The sequence below is a fragment of the Phaenicophaeus curvirostris genome, chromosome 9 (assembly GCF_032191515.1).
Source record: "Phaenicophaeus curvirostris isolate KB17595 chromosome 9, BPBGC_Pcur_1.0, whole genome shotgun sequence".
Lineage (NCBI taxonomy): Eukaryota > Metazoa > Chordata > Aves > Cuculiformes > Cuculidae > Phaenicophaeus > Phaenicophaeus curvirostris.
Window position 1 is genome coordinate 34,413,261 of NC_091400.1, and position 21,836 is coordinate 34,435,096.

General features: G+C 45.4%; 1 protein-coding gene across 2 annotated transcripts; it reads left to right on the forward strand.

The window, feature by feature from the left end:
* Nucleotides 1–1,664: 1,664 nt before the first annotated feature.
* On the forward strand, nucleotides 1,665–21,371 carry ATAD1 (ATPase family AAA domain containing 1). 2 transcript variants are annotated; one of them, XM_069863658.1, is made up of 10 exons: nucleotides 1,665–1,777; nucleotides 3,903–4,078; nucleotides 6,073–6,171; nucleotides 6,431–6,551; nucleotides 8,095–8,295; nucleotides 9,313–9,419; nucleotides 12,206–12,295; nucleotides 14,276–14,326; nucleotides 19,142–19,278; nucleotides 19,950–21,371. In XM_069863658.1, exons 2-10 carry the CDS (start codon nucleotides 3,917–3,919, stop codon nucleotides 20,068–20,070), a joined length of 1,089 nt encoding a protein of 362 aa, XP_069719759.1. In that variant the 5' UTR covers nucleotides 1,665–1,777; nucleotides 3,903–3,916; the 3' UTR covers nucleotides 20,071–21,371. The 2 variants fall into 2 exon arrangements, with proteins under 2 accessions (XP_069719759.1, XP_069719760.1); XM_069863659.1 differs by lacking the exon at nucleotides 1,665–1,777 and adding an exon at nucleotides 1,792–1,797 and having other exon boundaries at nucleotides 3,901–4,078.
* Nucleotides 21,372–21,836: the final 465 nt, after the last annotated feature.

The following is a 21,836-nucleotide window of genomic DNA, read 5'->3' on the forward strand; positions in this document are numbered from 1 at the left end:
CCAAATAAATGCTTTTTCTATTTCGAAGAGTTACATCACACAGAACGATGGAAGGGAAATACTAATTCATCAATCCTGCTGAAGGAGCGAAAGCTATTTCAAAACTATTTTTTAAAAAATTTTTTGGGGGGGTTGGTGCATATTAATCCAATAAATGGAATCAAAATAAACCTGCTGGAAGAGTCCTTCGGTACTTTGAGAACGTGAGTATTTTTTGCATGTGGATTTAATGCTGGAAGCATTGCCGGTGGGTGTTGGTGAGTGGGTGGCAGCTCCCCCAGGTCACTGGAGATCGTGCCTGGGCTGAAGCAGGAGCCAGATGAGCTGTGGGAAGGGAACTGGGCATCCGTGCCCTGCGCGGGGTGGTGGTGGGGTGGTGGTGGAGCGGTGATGGTGCGAGCCACGGGGCCTGGGCTGCTGTGGGCCCAGGACAATTCGCGGGCTCACCTGTGTCTGTGTACCGGCCCCGACGCTTGAGGACATCCCGAATAGCTCCAGCCTTGCACAAACACCTCCCTGCTCCGGTCACAGCCAGACCCAATCCCACCAGTGGCACCAGCACAGCAGCAGACGGCTGGATGATGAGGTACCAAAACTTTGGGCTAATTCTATGATTCTACATTTATTACAGCGATCCCTGTACTTTAACCTTTTCCTGGAAGCTTTTCTGTTGCTACATGGAGAGAGAGAAGTTACTGTTTTCACTACAGCTTGAAGCTGGAAACCACCATCACGATCTCTTATCAACATCTTATCAATCTCTTACCAATACCTTAGCAATCCCTTAGAAATCTCTTACCAATGTCTTTGCAATTTCTTATCTAGCTCTTACTGATGTCTTAGCGATCTCTTGTAACTGTCTTATGAATGACTTGGCAATCTCTTATCAATGCCCTAGCAATCGCTTACCAATGTCTTAGCAATCTCTTATCAATGTCTTATGGATTTCTTAGCAATCTCTTATCATCCTCTTAGAAATACCTTAGAAATACTTTACCAATGTCTTAGTGATCTCTTATCAGTCTCTTATCGATACCTTCCCGATCTCCTATCAGACACGGCGTGACCAGCAGGGCCAGGGAGGTTCTTCTCCCTCTGGACTCGGCACTGGTGAGGCCGCTCCTCGAATCCTGTGTTCAGTTCTGGGCCCCTCACCACAAGAAGGATGTTGAAGCTCTGGAGCGAGTCCAGAGAAGAGCAACGAAGCTGGTGAGGGGGCTGGAGAACAGGCCTGATGAGGAGCGGCTGAGAGAGCTGGGGGTGTTTAGCCTGGAGAAGAGGAGGCTGAGGGGAGACCTCATTGCTCTCTACAACTACCTGAAAGGAGGTTGTGGAGAGGAGGGAGCTGGGCTCTTCTTCCAAGTGACAGGGGACAGGACGAGAAGGAATGGCCTCAAGCTCCACCAGGGGAGGTTTAGGCTGGACATTAGGAAAAATTTCTTCACAGAAAGGGTCATTGGGCACTGGCAGAGGCTGCCCAGGGAGGGGGTTGAGTCCCCTTCCCTGAGGGGTTTAGGGCACGGGTGGACGAGGTGCTGAGGGACATGGGTTAGTGATTGATGGGAATGGTTGGACTCGATGATCCGGTGGGTCTCTTCCAGCCTGGTTATTCTATGATTCTATGATCTTCTCTCAGTCTCTTATCGATGTTTTATGGTCTCGGCCTCGGCGCGGGCCGGAACGTTCGTGCGGGGCTCCGGGACCCGCCCGGCGGGGGACGCGGGACGCGCCGCACCGAGCCGGGTCCGCGCCGCCGCCTTCCGCCCGCGGCCCGCAGGTGAGTGACCCGCGGCCCGGCCGGCACCGCGCCCGCCGCCTCTCCTCCCCGGCCTGCCCCTACTCCAGGCCCCCGGACCCCGCCGCCTTCTCCTCCTCCTTCTCCCTCCTCCTCCTCCTCCTCCTCCTTCCCCCCGTCCTCCTTCTCCCCGTCCCCGTCCTCCGTCTCCCCGTCCCCCTTCTCCCCGTCCCCGTCCTTCTCCCCCCCTTCTCCCGCCTTTTCTTCCTCCTTCTCCCCGTTCCCGTCCTTCTCCCCGTTCTCCTCCTCTCTCTCCTCCCTCCTCCTCCCTCCTCCTCCCTCTCTTCCCCCTTCCCCCCCTCCTTCCCCCCCGTCCTTCCCCCGCGTCCTTATCCCCCCATTCTCCCCGTCCACGTCTTCCTTTTCCCCGTCCTCATCATTCTCCCCATCCTTCTCCCCATTCTCCTCATCCTTCTCCCCCCTCCTCCTCTCTCTCCTCCTTCCCCCCCTCCTTCCCCCCCTCCTTCCCCCCCTCCTTCCCCTCCTTCTCCCCCCCTCCTTCTCCCCCCCTCCTTCTCCCCATCCCCCTCCTCCTTCTCCTCCTTTCAGCCGTCTGTTGGAAAAGCAGGGGCTCAGATTCGTGCAGGGAAAGCAGAACTTTGCTCAGGAAGGCAATGCTTTAATTTACCTCCTTTTAATGCCTTGTCTTATCAGAGCAAGGACTGCATAAGAAGTAGGGGTTGACATTGGGTTTTTTGGCGGATTTGGAAGTGTTTGTCTTGTTCACTGAATACATTTTAGCAAATACTTTATTATGTTAACAAATTGGCCTTCAAAGAGCCTGCTAGCATGGTGTCACTTGCTTAGATGCCCAGGCAGGCACATTTAACTTGATTTCTAAGCAGGTATGAACAGCGACAGCCTTGGTTTTTCTCAGCAAAGGAGGAAGAGTTAAAAGACACAAAGCCATTTTAGTGATCCACACTGGAATACAGTAGTGAGCCGCTGAGAGCTGTTCTAGTGATCCACTTAGTAGCGAGCCATTGAGGTCTTGTCACATCAGAGTGCTTCTCCTGATCCCAGTCTGCCAGGTCCTTGTAAACGGAATCTAAGGGATGGCATCACCTTGAACTGAGTGCAGCGTCTGCATAATGCAGCTGCTAGCCAAGCGACAGGGAATTCAAGGATATCTTGGCTGTAGGTACTCTGGCTTTTCCCTGGCTGATTTTGGAGGCCATCCAGGGAGCACTGGAAGCTGCCAAAGAAATTTTCACTGGTTTTGCCCTTGCAGTGAGAATTTGGAGCGAATGAGGAGATCATTGGAGATTTTTAGGTGGAAACCTCGCGAGTTGAGGAGAAAGTAGACTGGGGAAAGAACACTTTAATTTTACAAGTCATTTTTCAAGGTTTTAGGAAGAAGCTTTTCCTCTCTGCTGTATGCTCCCTTAACTTGAAGGTGCTGTGCTTTCTGGATTTGGCTTGCGCAGCAGCCAGCCTTTTCCCATGATAGCCATGTGCCACATCTAGCATTTTCGGTTTTCCAGGTATATTAATAACTCAAAATGTATTCTGCTCGGTGCAGGCTCCAGCTCCTGCCCTCATTTTATTAAAATACAAATTGTCTATTGCTTCTTCATGTAGCAGCTTGGTCCCTTTCCTTTAAACTATCTCTTAGGGAAAAGACCTTCCTGTTTAAATAAATGTCGTTATCTTTCTCTATGTGACTTCGCGTTCTCGGGTCAATGACAGTCGCAAAATGTCAGTCTTGATGGGAATGTTAACTTGGCACTGAAATAAAGTTATCTTTATTAGGCTATTGTGTAGCTGAGAGGAATGTAGATTTCTTGAATAAGGAGTGAAATCAGGACCTTTTTGCACACAGTCAGGTAAAAAATAAGGCCTCAGATTGTTCTGCTGTTTCTTCCTTGCTTACTGAAAGTGGAAATGAAACCATCGTTACACTCGGTGCTGCGCGTTTTATCTTGCGCAATTTTATATGTTGGGGTTGTGCTGTTGTTGAGGCATTTCGTTATATCTTCATGGGAAGCTTTATGACCACTGTGTGCATGGGCAATTGTTTTTATAAACGGGGTTTAAATATGAGGCAGATATTTTCTCAGCTTTAATTTTTTTCTTTCTGTGCTTCCCTTCGGTTTTTCACATTTAGTGTTGAGAAGCAAGATGGTCCATGCCGAAGCATTTTCACGTCCCCTGAGCCGGAATGAAGTGGTCGGATTAATTTTCCGATTAACCATATTTGGTGCTGTAACATATTTTACCATTAAATGGATGGTTGATGCCATTGATCCCACCAGGAAGCAGAAAGTAGAAGCTCAAAAACAGGTAGGATTTTATTCAGGAATACTTGGTGAAATGCTGTCTCATTTATTACTGTTCATACAAGGGAATCTGCTAACTGTAAACTGGACTGGCAAGAACCAACGAAGTTCTTGACAAAAGCAAGTGGAATCATAAAGAAGTATTCTTTAGTGAATCTCAAGATCTAGGCTGTTAGCATATTCTTTCTTAGATTTTTGCAACAAATTAAAATTTCTACCTTGAAGTGGTGCAAAAACTGTTGAACTGGAGCACAATGTTGTCTCTCATTGTCTGCAAGCGTTTGTGGGCTCAGTGCAGTTTCTGCTTCTGACAGCTTTGCTAAGGACCAGTCACGTTAAATAACGCTCTCGCCAGTCTCTTGGTTGTTGTTTAGAATCTTGAGTAGAAATAACTTCATTCTCGGCTGCTTTTTGGCAGCCAAATGGCAGAGGCAGATGTTGTAGTTGCCTATCCAGAGGGACCTGGACGGGCTCGAGAGGTGGCCTGTGCGAACCTCATGAAGTTCCACAAGGCCAAGAGCAAGGCCCTGCATCTGCTTTGGGTTAACCCCAAGCACAAACGCAGGCTGAGCGGAGAATGGGTTGAGAGGAGCCCTGAAGAGAAGGACTTGGGGGTGCTGGTGGATGAGAAGCTCAACGTGGGCCGTCAGCGTGCGCTCACAGCCCAGAAACCAGCCGTGTCCTGGGCTGCATCCAGAGAGTGCGACCAGCAGGCTGAGGGAGGTGATTCTGCCCCTCTACTCTGCTTCATGAGAACCTCACCCGGAGTGCTGCATCCAGCTCTGGAGCCCTCAGCACAGGGAGGACACAGACCTGTTAGAGTCCAGAGGAGGGTCAGGAAGATGATCAGAGGGCTGTAGTGCCTCTCACAGGAGGACAGGCTAAGAGAGTTGGGCTTGTTTAGCTTGGAGAAGAGGGGGCTCCAGGAGACCTTAGAGCAGCCTACCTGTACTTAAAGGGGGCTACAGGAAGGCTGGGGAGGGGCTCTTTATCGTGGAGTGAAGGGTTAGGACAAGGGGTTATGGTTTTAAGCTGAAAGAGGGGAGATTTAGATTAGATACTAGGACGAACCTTTTTCCTGTGAGGGTAGTGAGGCCCTGGCCCAGGTTGCCCAGGGAAGCTGTGGCTGCCCCATCCCTGGAGGTGTTCGAGGCCAGGTTGGATGGGCCTTGGGCAGCCTGATCCAGTGGGAGGTGTCCCTCCCCATAGCAGTGGTGGGACTGGATGATCTTTAAGGTTCCTTGCAATCCAGACCACTCTAGGATTCTATGAAATGACCCCCTCTTTTAAATTGGGGGAAAAAGAAAACATTGAACGCACAGAAAAAACCCGACTGGCTTCTGTGAGTAATTTTTTTTTTAATATACTAATGTCTCCTTAATACAGTGCTGTGGAGGTTTGGGGGGCAGGCTTTTATAATAACACAATTGTATCTGCCACTAAAGTCTGTGTGTATTACTTGCATGGTTGTGAATGAAGATAATCCAGCACATGAAAGAACTCTAGAGTTCTATTTAATAACAAATTGTGGGCTTTTAATCTGAATCCTATCTAAAATGTGTAGGGACTAAGGGGCTTTCTTTAGGTGTAACATACCTGGATCAGCTTTGAAAACTCCTGCAGAGATTATAACGTGATAGTGTACTGAGGGTACCTGTGTGTCTGCACACCTGTTCTGAACAGCAAACTCCCTGTTTTAATGCTTATTTCAGTTGCTTTTCAGGTGGTATTTATGACTTGTGGATTTGGGGGTGGGAGGGCTGACGTGGCACTTTATTTGGGGGGAACTGAGACATATGACTTAGTTTCACTCAAGTGACAAGAAGTCATTTGGAAATAGCAGAACCTTCTACTCCAGAAAGATTTAACCTTTTTTTTTTCAGATGTGACTCATGGAGAATCTTTTCAGAATCCAAATAGCAGTTCTTTAGAAAACTAAGTTTTGACTTAAGTGTTCAGTTTCTTTCTCTGATTTTCCTGGCATATTATTTCCCCCAGGCTGAAAAACTAATGAAGCAAATTGGAGTGAAGAATGTCAAGCTTACTGAATATGAAATGAGTATTGCTGCGCATCTTGTAGACCCGCTTAGCATGCATGTAAGGAACTGTTTTCCATGTTACTCCGATGGAGCATATCAGATGTGGAAGATCTTGATTTTGACTTTGGATTACATTATTTGCCATTTAGATGTATCAATAAAATACGTAGGACACATTTCTGTAATTTAAAACTAAAATTGTATCGTTGACAGCAAAGGCTGTTTAAGCAGTCATTATCTTTATTTTTTAAGCTTGTGGATGTTTTTTGTTGGCAGGTACTATGATGTTCATTTCTAATACTGTTTGTTCCTACTAGGTAACCTGGAGTGATATTGCGGGCTTGGATGATGTCATTACAGATTTGAAAGACACTGTCATTTTGCCAATCAAGAAGAAGTATTTGTTTGAGAATTCCAGGCTCTTACAACCACCGAAAGGTAGGAACAAAATGTTGAAGAGTTACTTGTTGGTATTAAAAAAAAGAAGTCAGTTACCCAGAAGGGAAAGAGGAAGCAGGTTGCCAGTCCAAAGCGCAACCCTAGGGAGCGATGCCAGGGAAAACCCTCAGATTTTCCCTCTTCTCTTGCCATGAATTCAAGCTCTAGTGAGTAAGTTTCATCTTAATAATGAACTGATAATTGCTTTTCACTTATTGATGCTACGTTTTGTTGCACTGCTAATCTGTGCAGCACACGTTTTTAACAGCCTAAACTGTCATGTTTTTTTTTTCTTAGTCCCCAGCTTGTCCTCCGGCAGAGGTGAGCTGTAACTGCCACACAGCTGCGTGCACTTGGATAAATATTTCTGTGGTATCATAGGAACATAAATCATAAACACGAGACATCAGTCTAAGCTAATCTTGCCAGACATCTCGTTGTCGCAGTCCTAGAAATTCCAGCCCTTCAAAGAGACAGAGATCCCGTTTTTATTCTGGAGGTGCCTTGTTTTTCTTTGGAGTTGAGTTGCACAGTATCAAGGCAGTAAGGAGACTGGCAGGTGGCACACTAGCTTTCCATCAGTAAAACAGAATTTGGATTCTCTGCTGGAATGCTTATGGACATATTTGCTCTATGTTACTGCAAACAGGCAGATTCGAACCTAACATATTGGGCAAAATGCCAAAGTTTATCTTCACAAATTCCCTGAAAATTAATAATTGCTGCCTGTATCTGTGACCGCCTCCGTTTCATGTACTAATTGGTGGAAAATGAAGCACTTTTGTAACTGGTTTAGTTTTTCCAAGCTGCTTTCTGTTTAAGTCACAGATTGAAACTGCCTGGAAAACTACTTTAATGTCATGATCTAATAAGCTGAAGGAAAAAATTATTTTTTATTTACCTTTTTAAAGCAGATTTTCCATAGAGGGCAAGCGCCCTAGGTTTATTAGTGGCTTGTACTGTGTGTTAATAGGAATTCATTGCTTCAGAGTAATTAAGTTTGTGGTCATCAGTTGCATAAACAGAAAAAAATCCTAAACTTCTCTGTGTTTTTCTTTAAATTGTTTTCTTTACAACTGTGTTAGCAAAACACTACTGCGAATGCTTTCACTATGACAAGATTAAAAATAATACGAGATGTCATATTTAATTGTGGGTAATTTATTTAAAATGTTTGTGGGCTCTTCCTTGTGCTAACTTTTATTAGCAAGGCTGAAACTGGCTATAAACACGGCCTGTCAAATGCTTACAAGAAATAAACAGGCTTAAATTTTATGTAACCTTTATAGTCACAGTAATAAAAGTCACCTTTCAGACAAATGCCTCCCTTTAATTACACCATACCTGTTTTTAGATATTCTTAGCTTTAATTTTATCATAAGGGTATCTTAAATAAGTCTGATTTGATGGAACACCGCGTGACTGGTTTTTATCTTCTAAAACTTGGATAAAATACAAGGCTGGACACTGTCAGGTCTGTCACAGCAAAGCCTGCGTGCTCTGTGACAGCCAGAGAGCGTTAACCCCGTTGTTCCTTTTCCAGGCGTGCTCCTCTACGGCCCTCCTGGCTGTGGCAAAACGCTCATCGCCAAAGCTACAGCAAAGGAAGCGGGATGCCGATTTATCAATCTCCAGCCTTCAACACTGACTGACAAATGGTATGGAGAGTCTCAAAAACTGGCTGCTGCAGTCTTCTCCCTTGCTATAAAGCTTCAGCCATCCATCATTTTTATTGACGAAATAGGTAAAGATCTATCTTTTCTTTGTAAGAAACTGTAGCCGAGTGACATTAAACTGTAGGTTCAAGCTGATGGTTGTATTGATCTGCTGTCATCCTCTCCTTAAAAGAGAAAGAGTAGCAATGGAACAAGGTTTGGTAGTGCAAATTGTATTGTGAAGTAATCGTGGGAAATTAGGAAAAACAGTGTATTTCTTCCTTGTGCTAGTGGAGGGAATTACAAGTAGACAAGTTGCTGCTTATTTTTGGTTGAGTGGCTCATGAGGAAAGCTGTTCTTGGGTCAAGGGAACTGTTTATTAAGGAAACTCATCATCAAATCCACTGCAACGCTTCTGTTGTGAGGGTACATAGTGGAAAGCAAAGAACGGAGTTGGGAGAGCACAGGAGTAACAGTTAAATGAGGCTGAAGAAGTTGGAGGGGAGCTCCCCCTAGGAGGACAATAAAGGTGCTGGTGATCATGTGGACTTGTCACCTTAGTGTTTAAATCCCTGTGAACTTGAGCAGTTCAGTTAAAATCGCTCATTGTCTTGTGGCTCTGCTTAGGGGGTGCACTGCTATGGTGTGCAGAAGCAGAGCCTGACAGAGCTTTTAGCCTTTCCCCAGCTTAGGTTTATGAAGGGGCTACGTTCTTAAGATGCTTTTTACACTTTTGTATGCATGTGGAAAATCCTAGCTGTTGGAAATTCTTTAGGCAGCCACATGGGAAATTAAGGTGAAAGTTACACTTTCCATGAACTCAGGAAAGTGAAAATTTGAAGCACCATATGTGGGACAATGTCATGTAGTAGGTACATATTTGCGTAATGTAATTTAAAAGATCCGCTTAAAAATGCAATGAGATTCCACTTTCCTGTTCTTTGTCATGAGAAATATTTTTAATTTGTCGACCCATGTTTATTTAAACTTCTTAAAAAGTATTTGTAAGATAGGGAATAACACAGGTCTGCAGAGGAGAGACCAAACAGCATAGTTTCCATGGCAGGATTGAAACTGAACTGTTTTACCGAATCCTTTCGCACAGATTCTTTCTTAAGAAGTCGATCAAGTTCTGACCATGAAGCTACAGCTATGATGAAAGCTCAGTTCATGAGTCTGTGGGACGGACTGGACACCGATTATAACTGCCAAGTAAGTACAAAAGATGATGAGAAAAGTTAGGTGATTCTTCCCTCTCAGTTACCGTGCGCAGAGCCGTTTGGGTAGAGTGGCAGATTGCGTGTAGCGATTGCAAAAAGCGTTTCTTTACCTGTCAGTGTTAGTCATTACTGGTATATTATGGAAATGAGATGAGTTACATTAATAGATCATTTTTCTTCTTGAGAAGACTGCTTTTGTACATGTTTTGGGTTTTTTTAATTAAGAGGTATTATTTTCAGAAACATTTAAAATCTCATTAATTAAACTGTTCGATTTGAACAGGGATTTTTAACTGTGCTGAAAAACTTTTTGTCAACAATATTTTCTTCAGGTGAAGTGAATCTTTGATTTCAGGAAGAGCATTGAAAGATCTGAGTGTTCATCCCAGTTGCAGGTTGTTTGAGTTGTTTCCAGAAAACTGTTAGACAAGCGCTGGATTCTGGAATTAATCTGAAAATGTTGGGGAGCTGATGTTGGCAAAGGCAAATTCTATTAAATTCTGTTTCCATTCCTGTACACTTCTGCCCCCCTCCTGTAATCTCAGCAAAGTATTATATTTTGGAGAGAAAAAAAATACAAAAGCTGCTGGTACTATAAAAACAAACAGACATTTGTAAAACAAAATGCTGGGATGTAGCGTAGAGGAAAGCCTGCTTGATGTGTGTCTGAGCTGTCACCTGGAGCAATCTCTTTGAGGCCTTTAGAAAGGATGTAGATTCTCCCAAATTTAAGATTTTCAGCCTTTTTAATCTATGTTTTTCTGTGAATGGGTTCCCGTGGTCTGATGTCCGTTAGTTCTTTCTTTGTAAAATCTGCTTTTCCTCCTCCCTTAAGCTTGTACTAAAGATTTTTTTCAGTGGATGTTTTAAAAACTGATTAGAACACAGGGAATATATAGACTGAGATACTTCGAAGCAGGGTGTTTCCTAACCAATAGTAGGGGGCCAAAGGGATGAACACTTGGCAGGAAGCTGATACGATCTTGCGAGTGCACCTTTCTTCCCAATGAAGCGGCAACTTCTTGGAGCAAGTGACGTTGTTCGTTCCTTGTAGTGAGTTAAAACTTGGTCTTGCCCACCTGTGAGCCTGCAGAGCCTGCAGAGGTCACTCTTGTCCCTTCCCAGTGTGCCTCTGCAGGGTCCAGAGCCACTGGTGCAGTGCAAACCGCTGCCTGGAGGCAACGCCGGGGCTGATTGAGGCTTTGAAAAACTCCCCGAGTGTTTTGTTTCAATACCGGATCTCCCACTCCTGCCCAAGATGTCAGTGCAGCCCAGGAGCTGTTCTTTTAGGGACCATTCTGGCATTTGCTTTGGCGCAGATTTTGACAGGCGTCTCGCTGGGCTCTTGTCTTAATTACAAATGTTTACTTGGGAACTTTGGGTTGCTTGTCTGATTGTTGCCAAACAAGTTTCCTTTGAATAAAGATTGAATTTGGGTTTTTGTTATAGTAACAAAACTTCCAGATGCTAGGGAGAGATGGTAAATAAGCGTTGTGATGGCTATTAATTGTTCCTGCGTTGATTGCACTCAGACAGGGCGTTCAGCTTTGGGCTAAACCCACCAAGTAGTCTCAGGTCTAGTGCTACCTTAGGGCACAGCGCCTGGAAAACAGAGCCGTGCCGCTGGAAGGGACTGGAACTGCTCACATCTGGAAGCCCCATAGAGCCGCGTTTGCGCCCCGGGGAGGGGTCCTGTCTCCAGCAGCACAGAGGGAATGTTGCTTCTGGTCCAGGCACTGGGCCTTGATGCTGACCCTGGGAAGCACAGCGTGGGACAGAAATGCCTCTGGGCAAGAGGCAGCTCCTCTGGACCTTAGCGTGTGTTCAGTGTGCAGCAAGAGCAAAGCGCTTGCATGCGTGACCTTTCTAGAAGGCAAAGACTGCAGGAGCCCTGGCAAAAAAAACTTGCCTTTTGGGGGTTTGGGGTTGGATCAGCTACGATGTCCTGAAACCTCTAGGCGGCGGGGTGATTCTGCTCCAGCCAGGGGCAGGGCTGGCTGCGGAACGCTGACCTCCGGCAAAGGACCAGAAGCCTGTCAGGAAACTGGATGCAGAGGAGATTAATTTCCCTGACATTTTTCACTACTGTGACTGGGTATTTACAGTGTACATAACTTAGAATGAGAAAACAAAGCTGATGTGTATGGGAAGTAAATTTGTTCTTAAACTAATAGCTGGAACGCAGTCAAGTGAAGTAAATATTCCTGTGTCGAATTCGGCTTACACATATCTAATGCACTTCCCTTGCAGCACCAGCGCATATAGGTTCTTATTGGTTTTTAATGCCTTTTTTTTACTGCTAGAAAAAGAAACAATGCTCTAGTGCATATAAAAGCTGCCATTTTGGTCATCCTGGTGAACTGATTGCCTTTCTTTTTTCAACACAGCACAAAAATGCCATGTTTTTAAATATCTTATCAAAATATCTCCTTCCCAGTTCCTTCCAGAGCACCAGGAACTTAAGAGATATTGCCAAGACTCATAAGCAGAAGTTTTGGGTTACTGCTTAGAGTCTGAACTTTCAAATTGGGCTCAGAAGGCTTTAGACTTCTGTAAAAATCTCCAGCCAGGTGCTCTCTCTGGTACCAATGCTCTCTTAAGCTGCCTGTTTAACTCCAGTTGCTGGAAGTAGTACCAAGAAGCGTTATGTAACGTCTTTAAATGTCGATGTTCTTGATAAAGCGCAGAGAGTCACGTGTTTAGTTTTGAAACTGTGGTACGCCGATGTTTTCAAAAACTGGTTTCAGGCCGACTAGTTTATTCTGTTGATGTATACAGGTAATAGTAATGGGAGCCACCAACCGTCCTCAGGATCTTGACTCTGCCATCATGAGAAGAATGCCAACCCGGTTTCACATCAACCAACCTGTAAGTCATGCCAGGTTTGCCCGAGCTGTGTGTCCAGTTGCTGAGCTACAGCCTGGAAATGCGCCCCTCTGGTTTTTTCAAGGGAATACTGTGTTAGTTCCCCCTGGTTTTAGTTTTTTAGAAGCACATATTTTGGCTTTTTAAGGTGAAGTTTCTCATGGAAATCTTGGTTCCTTGTGTCTTTTATCTGAAACAGCTCCGTGTGCTCTGAGGGTTTCCCACCTGTTTTCTTCATCAGTAAGAGTGGGGCAGCTTAGATGCTGCACCCTGGAAAGAGCTTAGTTTTAACTTGCAAACATCCACAAAAAGCATAAGAGTGATTGCACAGGCTCGACTGCGGAGGAGGGTGGCACCCAGGAAGGACAGTGTCAAGAAGGAGGTACAAATTGACTACCATTATACCTTCTGATTACACAGTATTTAGTTTTCAAGGAGAAAAGAGGGACTGAAGTCTACATATCAAAGTCTACCTTCTGCTGAAGTCTTTCCACAGTCAGGCACAGTAAGCCAACGGGGAAACAGTTTTTATTCTGATTATGATTTGTGCCAAACAGGCAGTGAGTAACGTCCTTATCAATTATACTGGCCCTCACAAGGTTACTGTGACAATAAATTGTGTTATTGCCATCCTTTTCGAAGTATTTTGGTCTCCTTCAAACACTTGGCAATATCACAAGACGTTTTCATATCAATATTACAAAAAGCTCAGTTGTGGTTTTCCATATTCCCTTCTGGCTACGGAAATACTCTTCACTATTCCTTTTTTGCAGAAACTTAGATACAAAACCGGAGGAATACACCTCGTATTGATTGTGCAAGAGAGTAGTCATGTTCCCAGACCCATCTTGTTTGAACTGGCTTTCACTCCTTGTGGGTGGATACTACCCACAACAAAGTATTTATTACTTAGTCACTGCTTTTCTGCTATGCCTGCTCATAGGGTTTTATACACCTTACTCATCTTCAAGTTTTCCTTGCATTAGTAAGGAGCGAGGATGTGTATTTTACTATTTTATCATGTCTTTTTATCAAGAACAGTCATTAGAAGGTGAATTACCTGCAGGTAACAATGTCTCCGGATGTTACAGCAGTTGGCTTCCTCTCTCAGGGTCAGAACTACAACAGGAGGTGGTGTGTTGTTTAGGGCATGTAACTTGCCTTCACCCCTGCTACAGCCGCTTGTCTCTTGTTCTTGCTGTGGGACTTTGTGGTACAACTGAGACTGGTTACAACTCAAGGGCCGAGGTGCAGCCTGTGCAGTGGGTTGCAGGTGTGCCCAGGTGGTGCCACTGGAGAGTAACTAGGTTTGAGATGAAAATCCCTGAAGTTACTCATAAAAAATTATCTGTAAGACAGAGGGAAATGGAAAAAAGTTTTTTTTTCGTAAGGAATGTAAACTGTTCATCTACCAGAGGATCCATGGAGTCGTTTTTTTCCCTTTTAACTGTAAAGCGAATTCAGGATGAGTTTGGTTTGAGGAGACACAAAAAAAGTCTCCTTTGCAGCCTGTGTTAACCTCATCATTATATGTGGTTTATATTGCTTAAAATTTCCCAAGTGTCATCTCTAGAATTAAATTTATTATTAAGCAGAACGGTTTATCCTCTCATCTGACTTAGCAAATTATTGAAAGCAGCCCCTAGGTCTAGAGAGTCTGCCCTCCAATAAAGATGATGGGAAATCTTTGAGGACAGATGCTTTCATGTAGGGCAAAGTGAGCCTAAATGTCAGTGTATTTTGCCTTTCCTTACTGTAAATGTATATGCTCAAATGTTTAGTTTCATGTGCTCCTGGGGTCAAATTACCCCAGATCTTGATTTGCAGAGTGATTTGCCATCAGATAGGTTTCCTTAGTGTGGATCACATCTCCCTTTTGAGGGATCAGCTTGTGTCACTGAAAGCCCACACCGTGCACAATTGAGGTAGATATTACATATGTTTATTTTTGTACTTGAGTAACTTTATTCTCTTTTGTTTCAGGCTCTGAAACAGAGAGAAGCAATCTTGAAGCTTATTTTGAAAAACGAAAATGTAAGTAGACTTCTTTTAATGGTTAATTTGCTGTATTACAATCATGATGAGTGCAAGCTCTGGAGTCGTAGAAAACAAGTTGTATAATTGACGGTTTTGGAATAAGGTAGAGATTATCTGCCAGGGTATATCTCTTAGAAATCTTTTGTTGTTTTAGGTGTGGTGTTAAATTAAAGCAGTAGAGTTGTCTGCTGGTTTAAGCATGAGCCTCAGTCGGAGCAGCAGTCTTGGATTTTGCGGTGAATCACCATCTCCAAGGAAAATGTCTTAAATTCTGTTTTCTTGTTATGTGTGAGGATGATATATTTATCTCTAAGCATGCTAAAGGTGATCATGTTTGGAAACCACTTTGATCAGTGAAAGAAATGTCAAGACATCGTGAAGCAGGGAGAAGAGATACTGAATTTTTGTTGTAACTCTGTACAGTCCATCAGCTCAAGTCGAGAAAGGAGGAATGAGAGTTTTGACGGTGCTGCTTTTTGCACTTTGATCTGTAGTTTATATTTCCTTTAGAGGAAAACTACTATAGACGTTACTAGTACTGTACAGTGTTGGTGTCGCCGTGTGCATTCCAAGGGGAAGGACTAGCCATGAGCAGTTCTGATCGTGTCTGTTGGCAGGATATGGGACCTCTGTTATCGCAGGCTCCTGCCGTATTTGATCTGCAGCACTAATTGTCTTAAAGCTGCAAAGTGTCTCCTGGCTGAGGTCCATTCTAATAACCGTTGGTTAGTAAAACCATTGTACCTTTTTTAAGAGGCCTAAAAATCACAGCTGATCATTGTGAATTCCTGTGATTCCTGGGGAGGTTGCTTTGCAAGTGGTCATTTGGGGTTGTTCAAACAGGAGTAGAATATAGTGTAAGTTTTTTGCAAGATACTAGACATAGATGTGAAAATGGAACTGCTATGAAATTGTAAAGGAGCTGTGCAGGAAGAGCTGTTCTATTTACAGAAAAGCTCAAAACAAATGAAAACATTTCCAGTGTACCCACGTGGTCAAGAAGGGCAACAGCATCCTGGCTTGGATCAGAAATGGTGTGGCCGGCAGGAGCAGGGAAGGGATCTGGTGAGGCCACACCTGGAATCCTGTGTTCAGTTTTGATCCCCTTTGAGGTCCTGGAGCGTGTCCAGAGGAGAGAGATGAAGCTGGTGAAGGGGCTGGAGAGCCAGTGTTACAAGGGGCGGCTGAGAGAAATGGAGATATTTAGTCTGGAGAAAAGGAAGCTGAGGGGAGACCTTACTGATCTCCACAAGTGCCTTAAAGGACGTTGTAGTGAGGTGGTTGTTGGTCTCCCAGGTAACAAGCAATAAGATGAAAGGAAATGGCCTCAAGTTGTGTCAGGAGAAGTTTAGCCTGGATATTAGGAAAAATTTCTTCACTGAAAGAGTGATGAAGCACTGGCAGAAGCCGCCCAGGGAAGTGTTGAAGTCACCATCCCTGGGGGTGTTCAACAAACGTGTACACGTGGCACTTCAGGACATGGTTTAGTAGGCATGGTGGTGTTGGGGTGATGGCTGAACTTGATGATCTGAGAGGTCTTTTCCAACCTTAATGATTCTATGATTCTAATCTATGGTGTCTTGTAAGAGGTGATTTCAGACTCAGATTTCTCTCGAGAGCTGTAAGGGAGGTTTGCCAACTAACAGACCTTTATACAGGCTCCGTGAAAATCTACAGCCACGCAGCCCTTGCACACAAGTGGACCCTGAGGCTGCTTTGCCTTGGTGCCTGGGTGCCTGCGAGTTGCAGCCTTAAGACCTTCAGTAAAAAACTCAATTGGCTCCTAAATACAGACCTGAAAGAATGCGAGGTGTAACAAGCATCTGGCAATGAATCACAGCCACGCAAATAACGGTTTTCAGGGAGGGTAAAAATAAAAACAAACCAGCCTGTATTGATTATTCCATAGGAGGAAGAATTGGGTCTCTCAAGCCCTGCTTATTTTCAAGCCAGGATGACAAACTTCCTGGCAGTCCTCCACATGATGGGGTAGCCACACCCTCCGTTTTCTTAAAAACTTGTTTCTTCTTTCTCACTCAAAGGGAAATCCTTAATGCCTGCTACACAACTTGCTCATTTTCTTAGCTAGCTACTCTGCTCTTTTCACTTCTTGATGGCCTTCAGGTCCACATTGAGCAAGTTCATTGCAGATCCACAGCTGACTGTTAGTGCCTTTGGTATTTGTGTGCAGGATCATGCCTGAAAGCAAAGCATTTTGGTGCAGCCAGGCTGTAGTGTCCGGAGGAGGCACTTTGGTGTAAGCCAGCTGCCACTTTTGCCTTGATTTCTGTGCCCGGGGAGCCAGGTGGCTCACCCCAGGCCCAAACCAGAGCACTGCATGCTGGCTTGTAGGTGGGGGAGCTGTGGCTCAAGTACAAGCTCCAGATCTGAGCCAACAGCACAGTATTATTGTTGCCGTTATCATCCAAGAAAAGTGGAAGGAATGGTGGGGGATCAGGAGTGTGCTCGGTGGATGTTGGTGCCTTCTTGGGTTGTCCTGGGGAGTGCCTGGGTTTTCAGGATAGCTGGAAGCAGCAAAGATTACCTAGGTCTTTGCCTTCATAGAATCCCTGGGTTGGAAAAGACCTTTGAGATCATCAACTCCAACCGTACCTGTCCAGTACTAAATCATGTCCCCAAGCACCTCATCTACCCACCTTTTAAACGCCTCTAGGGATGGGGACTCAACTACCTCCCTGGGCAGCCTCTGCCAGTGCTTGAGAGCCCTTTCGGTGAAGAAGTTTTTCCTCGTGTCCAATCTAAACTTCCCCTGGTGCAGCTTGTGGCTTTTCCCTGTTTGTCCTGTCACCTGTCTCTTGGGAGAAGAGGCCAACACCAACCTCTCCACAACCTCCTTTCAGGCAGTTGTAGGCAGTGATAAGGTCTCCTCTCATTCTCCTCCAGACCCCAGTTCCCTCAGCTGCTCCTCGTAAGACTTGTTCTCCAGCCCCTTCACCAGTTTCGTTGCTCTTCTCTGGATGTGACTCAGGACCTCAATATCTTTCTTGCAGTGAGGGGCCCAAAACTGAATGCAGGATTTGAGGTGCGGCCTCACCAGTGCTGAGTCCAGGGGCGGAATCACTTCCCTGCTCCTGCTGGCCTCACCATTTCTGATCCAAGCCAAGATGCCGTTGGCCTTTGCCCCTGGGCCACTGCTGGCTCGTGTTCAGCCGCTGTCAACCGACACCCCCGGGTCCTTCTCTGCCAGGCAGCTTTCAGCGTCACGGAATAGTTTCTGTCTTGGAAGAAGTCACCCCTCAAGTTCAGCCTTTTTTTAGACTTGTTTGGCTTTAACTATTTGAAAATAAAATACCGATGGGTTGAAAAATGTGCCAGAAGGGACTGTTGTTGGAGGTGCTGGAAATGGGCTGGATAAATATGGGGTCCTGGCTGAAATGAGTTCAGCTTGTGACCTGGTGCATGGAGTGAGGCATCATTTTGCCTCAGAGTTCCTCATTTCCAACGTAGGAGCAATTGTTCAGTTAATTGTAAGATGTTGCTGAGGTAGTGAACAACTGCTTTCAAAATTCTTACTCTGCACTGAAAGGAGGCAACAACAAAACATAAACGTGGCAGGATTTTTTTCCAGCCTTGCTCTGTTACTGGTGAAAAGAACTGTTAATGAAAACAAAATGCACTCTTGCAGCTAACGTACAAAGGAAAGGCCGTGGCTGTGATAGGGAGCCTGCAGGGTAATGGTCACTGTCTGCAGATGAAAAGATGAACATGATCAAGCCCTTTACTAAAAACAAGCAGCACTGTTGCAGGAAGGTTGTGTGGGCATTTGGGAAATGAGTTGATTGGTGAGAAGCTCAACATGAGCTGGCAGTGTGTGCTCACAGCCCAGAAGGCCGACTGTGTCCTGGGCTGCACCAAAAGCAGCACGGCCAGCAGGGTGAGGGAGGGGATTCTGCCCCTCTGTTCGTCTCTTGTGAGACCTCATCTGGAGAATTGTGTCCAGTTCTGGAATCCTCAGCATAGGAAGGAGATGGAGGTGTTGGAACGGGTCCAGAGAAGGCTATAAGGATGATCTGAGGGCTGGAGCACCTCCCATACAAGGACAGGCTGAGAGAGTTGGGGTTGATCAGCCTGGAGGAGAGAAGGCTCCTAGGAGACCTTATAGTGACCTTCCAGTACCTGAAGGGGCTACAAGAAAGCTGAGGAGGGACTGTTTATAGAGGCTTGGAGTGATAGGACGAGGGGGAATGTCTTTAAACTGGAGAGTGGCAGGTTTAGACTGGACATAGGGAAGAAATTCTTCACAATGAAAGAGTTGAGGCGCTGGCCCAGGTTGCCCAGAGAAGCTGTGGCTGCCCCATCCCTGGAGGTGTTCAAGGCCAGGTTGGATGGGCCTTGGGCAGCCTGATCCAGTGGGAGGTGTCCCTGCCCAGGGCAGGGGTGGAACTGGATCATCTTTAAGGTCCCTTCCAACCCAAACTATTCTGCGATTTTATGATTCTGCGAATGAATCCTTATCGCGGTGATTTGGTCTTTGCTGTCCAGTAGCCTTCCAAAACCCCCCAGGAGCTGGGTTGGTAACAGGACGTGTGACTGTGGTGGCCTCTTCCTTTTTTATCGTCTGTGGGTTTCTATGAAACATGAAGCATCCATTTCATTTAATGAAAAGAACTAATTGGAGGGTTCAGACTGTAAATTAATAAAATAATTTGCTTTTTAGCTGTGAAAAATTCAAGACTGAAAGAGGTCATCTTAGGGCTGGTAAACATACATAGAGGTGACTGTTTCTTGTCTTTGTCAAATGAAGTAAATGACTTCAGAGTTTTCATGCTCTTCCTGCTTGTTTTTGGACAGGTGGACAGGCGTGTAGATCTCCTCGAAGTCGCTAAAGAGACTGACGGCTTCTCGGGCAGCGATCTGAAAGAAATGTGCCGGGACGCAGCGCTCCTCTGTGTCAGGGAATATGTTAATTCTGCCCGTGAAGAGGAGACGTATGTGTCTTTATTCTGTCTGTTACGGTAGCTGAACAGCATTGGGGATTTTTCTGGTTTGAATTACTACTTTATAGAGGTTTAGAAAGCCTTGCTGTGAGTCACAGAACGCAGGAGGCTCTCTTTTTCTTGGCAAGTTGCTGCTATACAACTAAAAACCCAGCATATATGGCTATAAATTGGAGAGGGGAAGATTTAGACTTGGCCTAAGGAGGAAATTCTTCACAGTGAGGGCGGGGAGGCCCTGGCCCAGGTTGCCCAGGGAAGCTGTGGCTGCCCCATCCCTGGAGGTGTTCAAGGCAGGGGGTGGAACTGGGTGATCTTTAAGGTCCCTTCCAACCCAAACCATTCTGTGATTCCATGTATGAAAATAAGACTGTTGCGAGGGGTGAAGCTTGAGGAGGCACAGCCCAACAAGAGAGTGGCGTTACTGTGCTCCATTGCCAGGCTTAAATGCTGGTGACACTCCTGCGCGCACGTGACCTTCTTCTGATGATCTCCCACGCTTGCAGGCGATACCTGCATGGTCAGGGTATGATTCCAGTGTTGCGTTGGGCCCACGTCACAGCTGCTGTTCTCAGTGATTACTTCTCATCGTTTGAATAGCCTTTACGCAGCACCCAAATCATTCTCTTGCTTTTTTTTCCTTTCTTTCTCTCTTTCTTTTAAAGCCACGATGAAGATGAAATCCGGCCTGTGCAGCAGCAGGACCTTCACAGGGCGATTGAGAAGATGAGGCGATCGAAGGATGCCACGCTGCAGAATGTTTTGATGCATGTTAGTTTGGATTAAGATCAAGTGTGTTTGCAATTTCTGATACGATTTAGTTTGACTTCCATAATCAGTTAGCGAAACCAATGTCCGGGTGGGAGCGGGGATGTTCAATGGGTAAGGGAATTCTGTTTCTGCGATTGTTTTTATACAACAAATTCTAAGTTATTGACATTTCATCGTGCACAACTAGAAGTGTAACAGTAGCTCGCAAAGTGGAACAATTGTAGCCCCGACCAAGAGCGACTGCGTGTGTCTTGTCCCCTCGGGGATGCGCTGTGGAGCCTTAACGTGGGATGTGACGTGTCGCGTGGGTTCGGCAGGTCAGCGGTGAGCAGGGCACACGATCCGTTACCAGTTTGTGTATATAAGTACGAGCGTGGGTGTATGTATGAAATGTATATATCCACACTTTTTTTTTTTTATATAGAGACATAATCTGTAGATAACGGGAGTATGGAAAAATCTTTTCTACGTACTGAATCAAACCAAGTCAGCGAATGTATAGATTAAAGATTCGTTGATACTCAATTCACATTTACCTCTTCCTTTTAGCAGCAAATATGAAGATAGAAATTCTGCTTCTAGAATAACTTTCGAGCAAAATTTGAAATGTTACTGATTTTTCTTTCCCATGACCACTTGAAATCTGGTGCCATTTAGTAAAGCTAGTAAACTACTGTAAAACGTTTGAATACTTTTCATTTTGTATGAATTCTGCTTTTTGAGGCTTTTAAAATGAATGCTGTTTTTATTTCCACCTTGATGTGAGTAGTTACAGTAGAATCTGAGCTGGTCTTTCGTAAAGCCCCACGTATTCTGAGCTCCCTGGAACTGTGGCTTTCTGATCCGTTACACGCTGCTCCGAGGGCTGCTGCTGTTCCATCTCCTCTGGAAGGCCCCCTGCTCCACCAAGGCGAGGGCCGAGGCACAAAAAGAGATTTTGGGATGTTACGCTCCGATCTGCAGAACTGAAGAGGAAGGGAACGGGGTTCAGGTTTATAAATGTGATTTAGTAATGTACTGATTACAGTGAGTTCGTGTAACATGATGTAATGGTAAAGGCAAAGAGTTAAAAATATAAGTGGCAGAAGTGTTTGGGTAAAGTTATTGTCGTAGGTTTTCAATAACTTGTTTTTTCTTCTCAGAATATTACAAATGATGAACTAATTCAGCACAAATCTGTAATTGGACTTGTTCCCCGCCCCGGGGCGGGACGCGGTGTCACAGCTCTGCCGGCCGGTGAGGGAAGGAAAGCAAGAAAACTGTAAAACGAAACACGCTGCAAAGTAAAATAAAGGCTGCCGGAGCCATCGAACGTTCTCGAGTGCCGCTGCCCGCTTGTGTTAGGCACAGCGCCTCCCCGGTGTCCTTGGGTCCGGTAGGCTGCTCGGGGGCCGCGCCGGCTGCCCTGGGGCTCGGTTTGACTCTGTTTAATCTCCTTGGGTTCTGAGCAGGGAGGGGGGAATAATTACTGTGAGTTTTTAATGTGAGGAAAACAGTCCACGCTGCAGCAATACGCTTCTAACACAAGGATGTAGGAAAATGAAGATACTGCAGAAAACCCTAGAAGTCTGGGCTAGGGAACACTCATCCCACAAGCAGTGAGGTCAGTCAGCCTGAATTTGGGGACTGGCCTTAAACACACAGATAGTGCCGCTCACTGGCAGCTTGTTTTGATGGCTTTAAATTGCAGAGGGGAGATTTACACTGGACACGAGGAGGAATTTCTTCACGACAGGGCTGGGGAGGCCCTGGCACAGGTTGCCTGGGGATGTTGTTCGAGG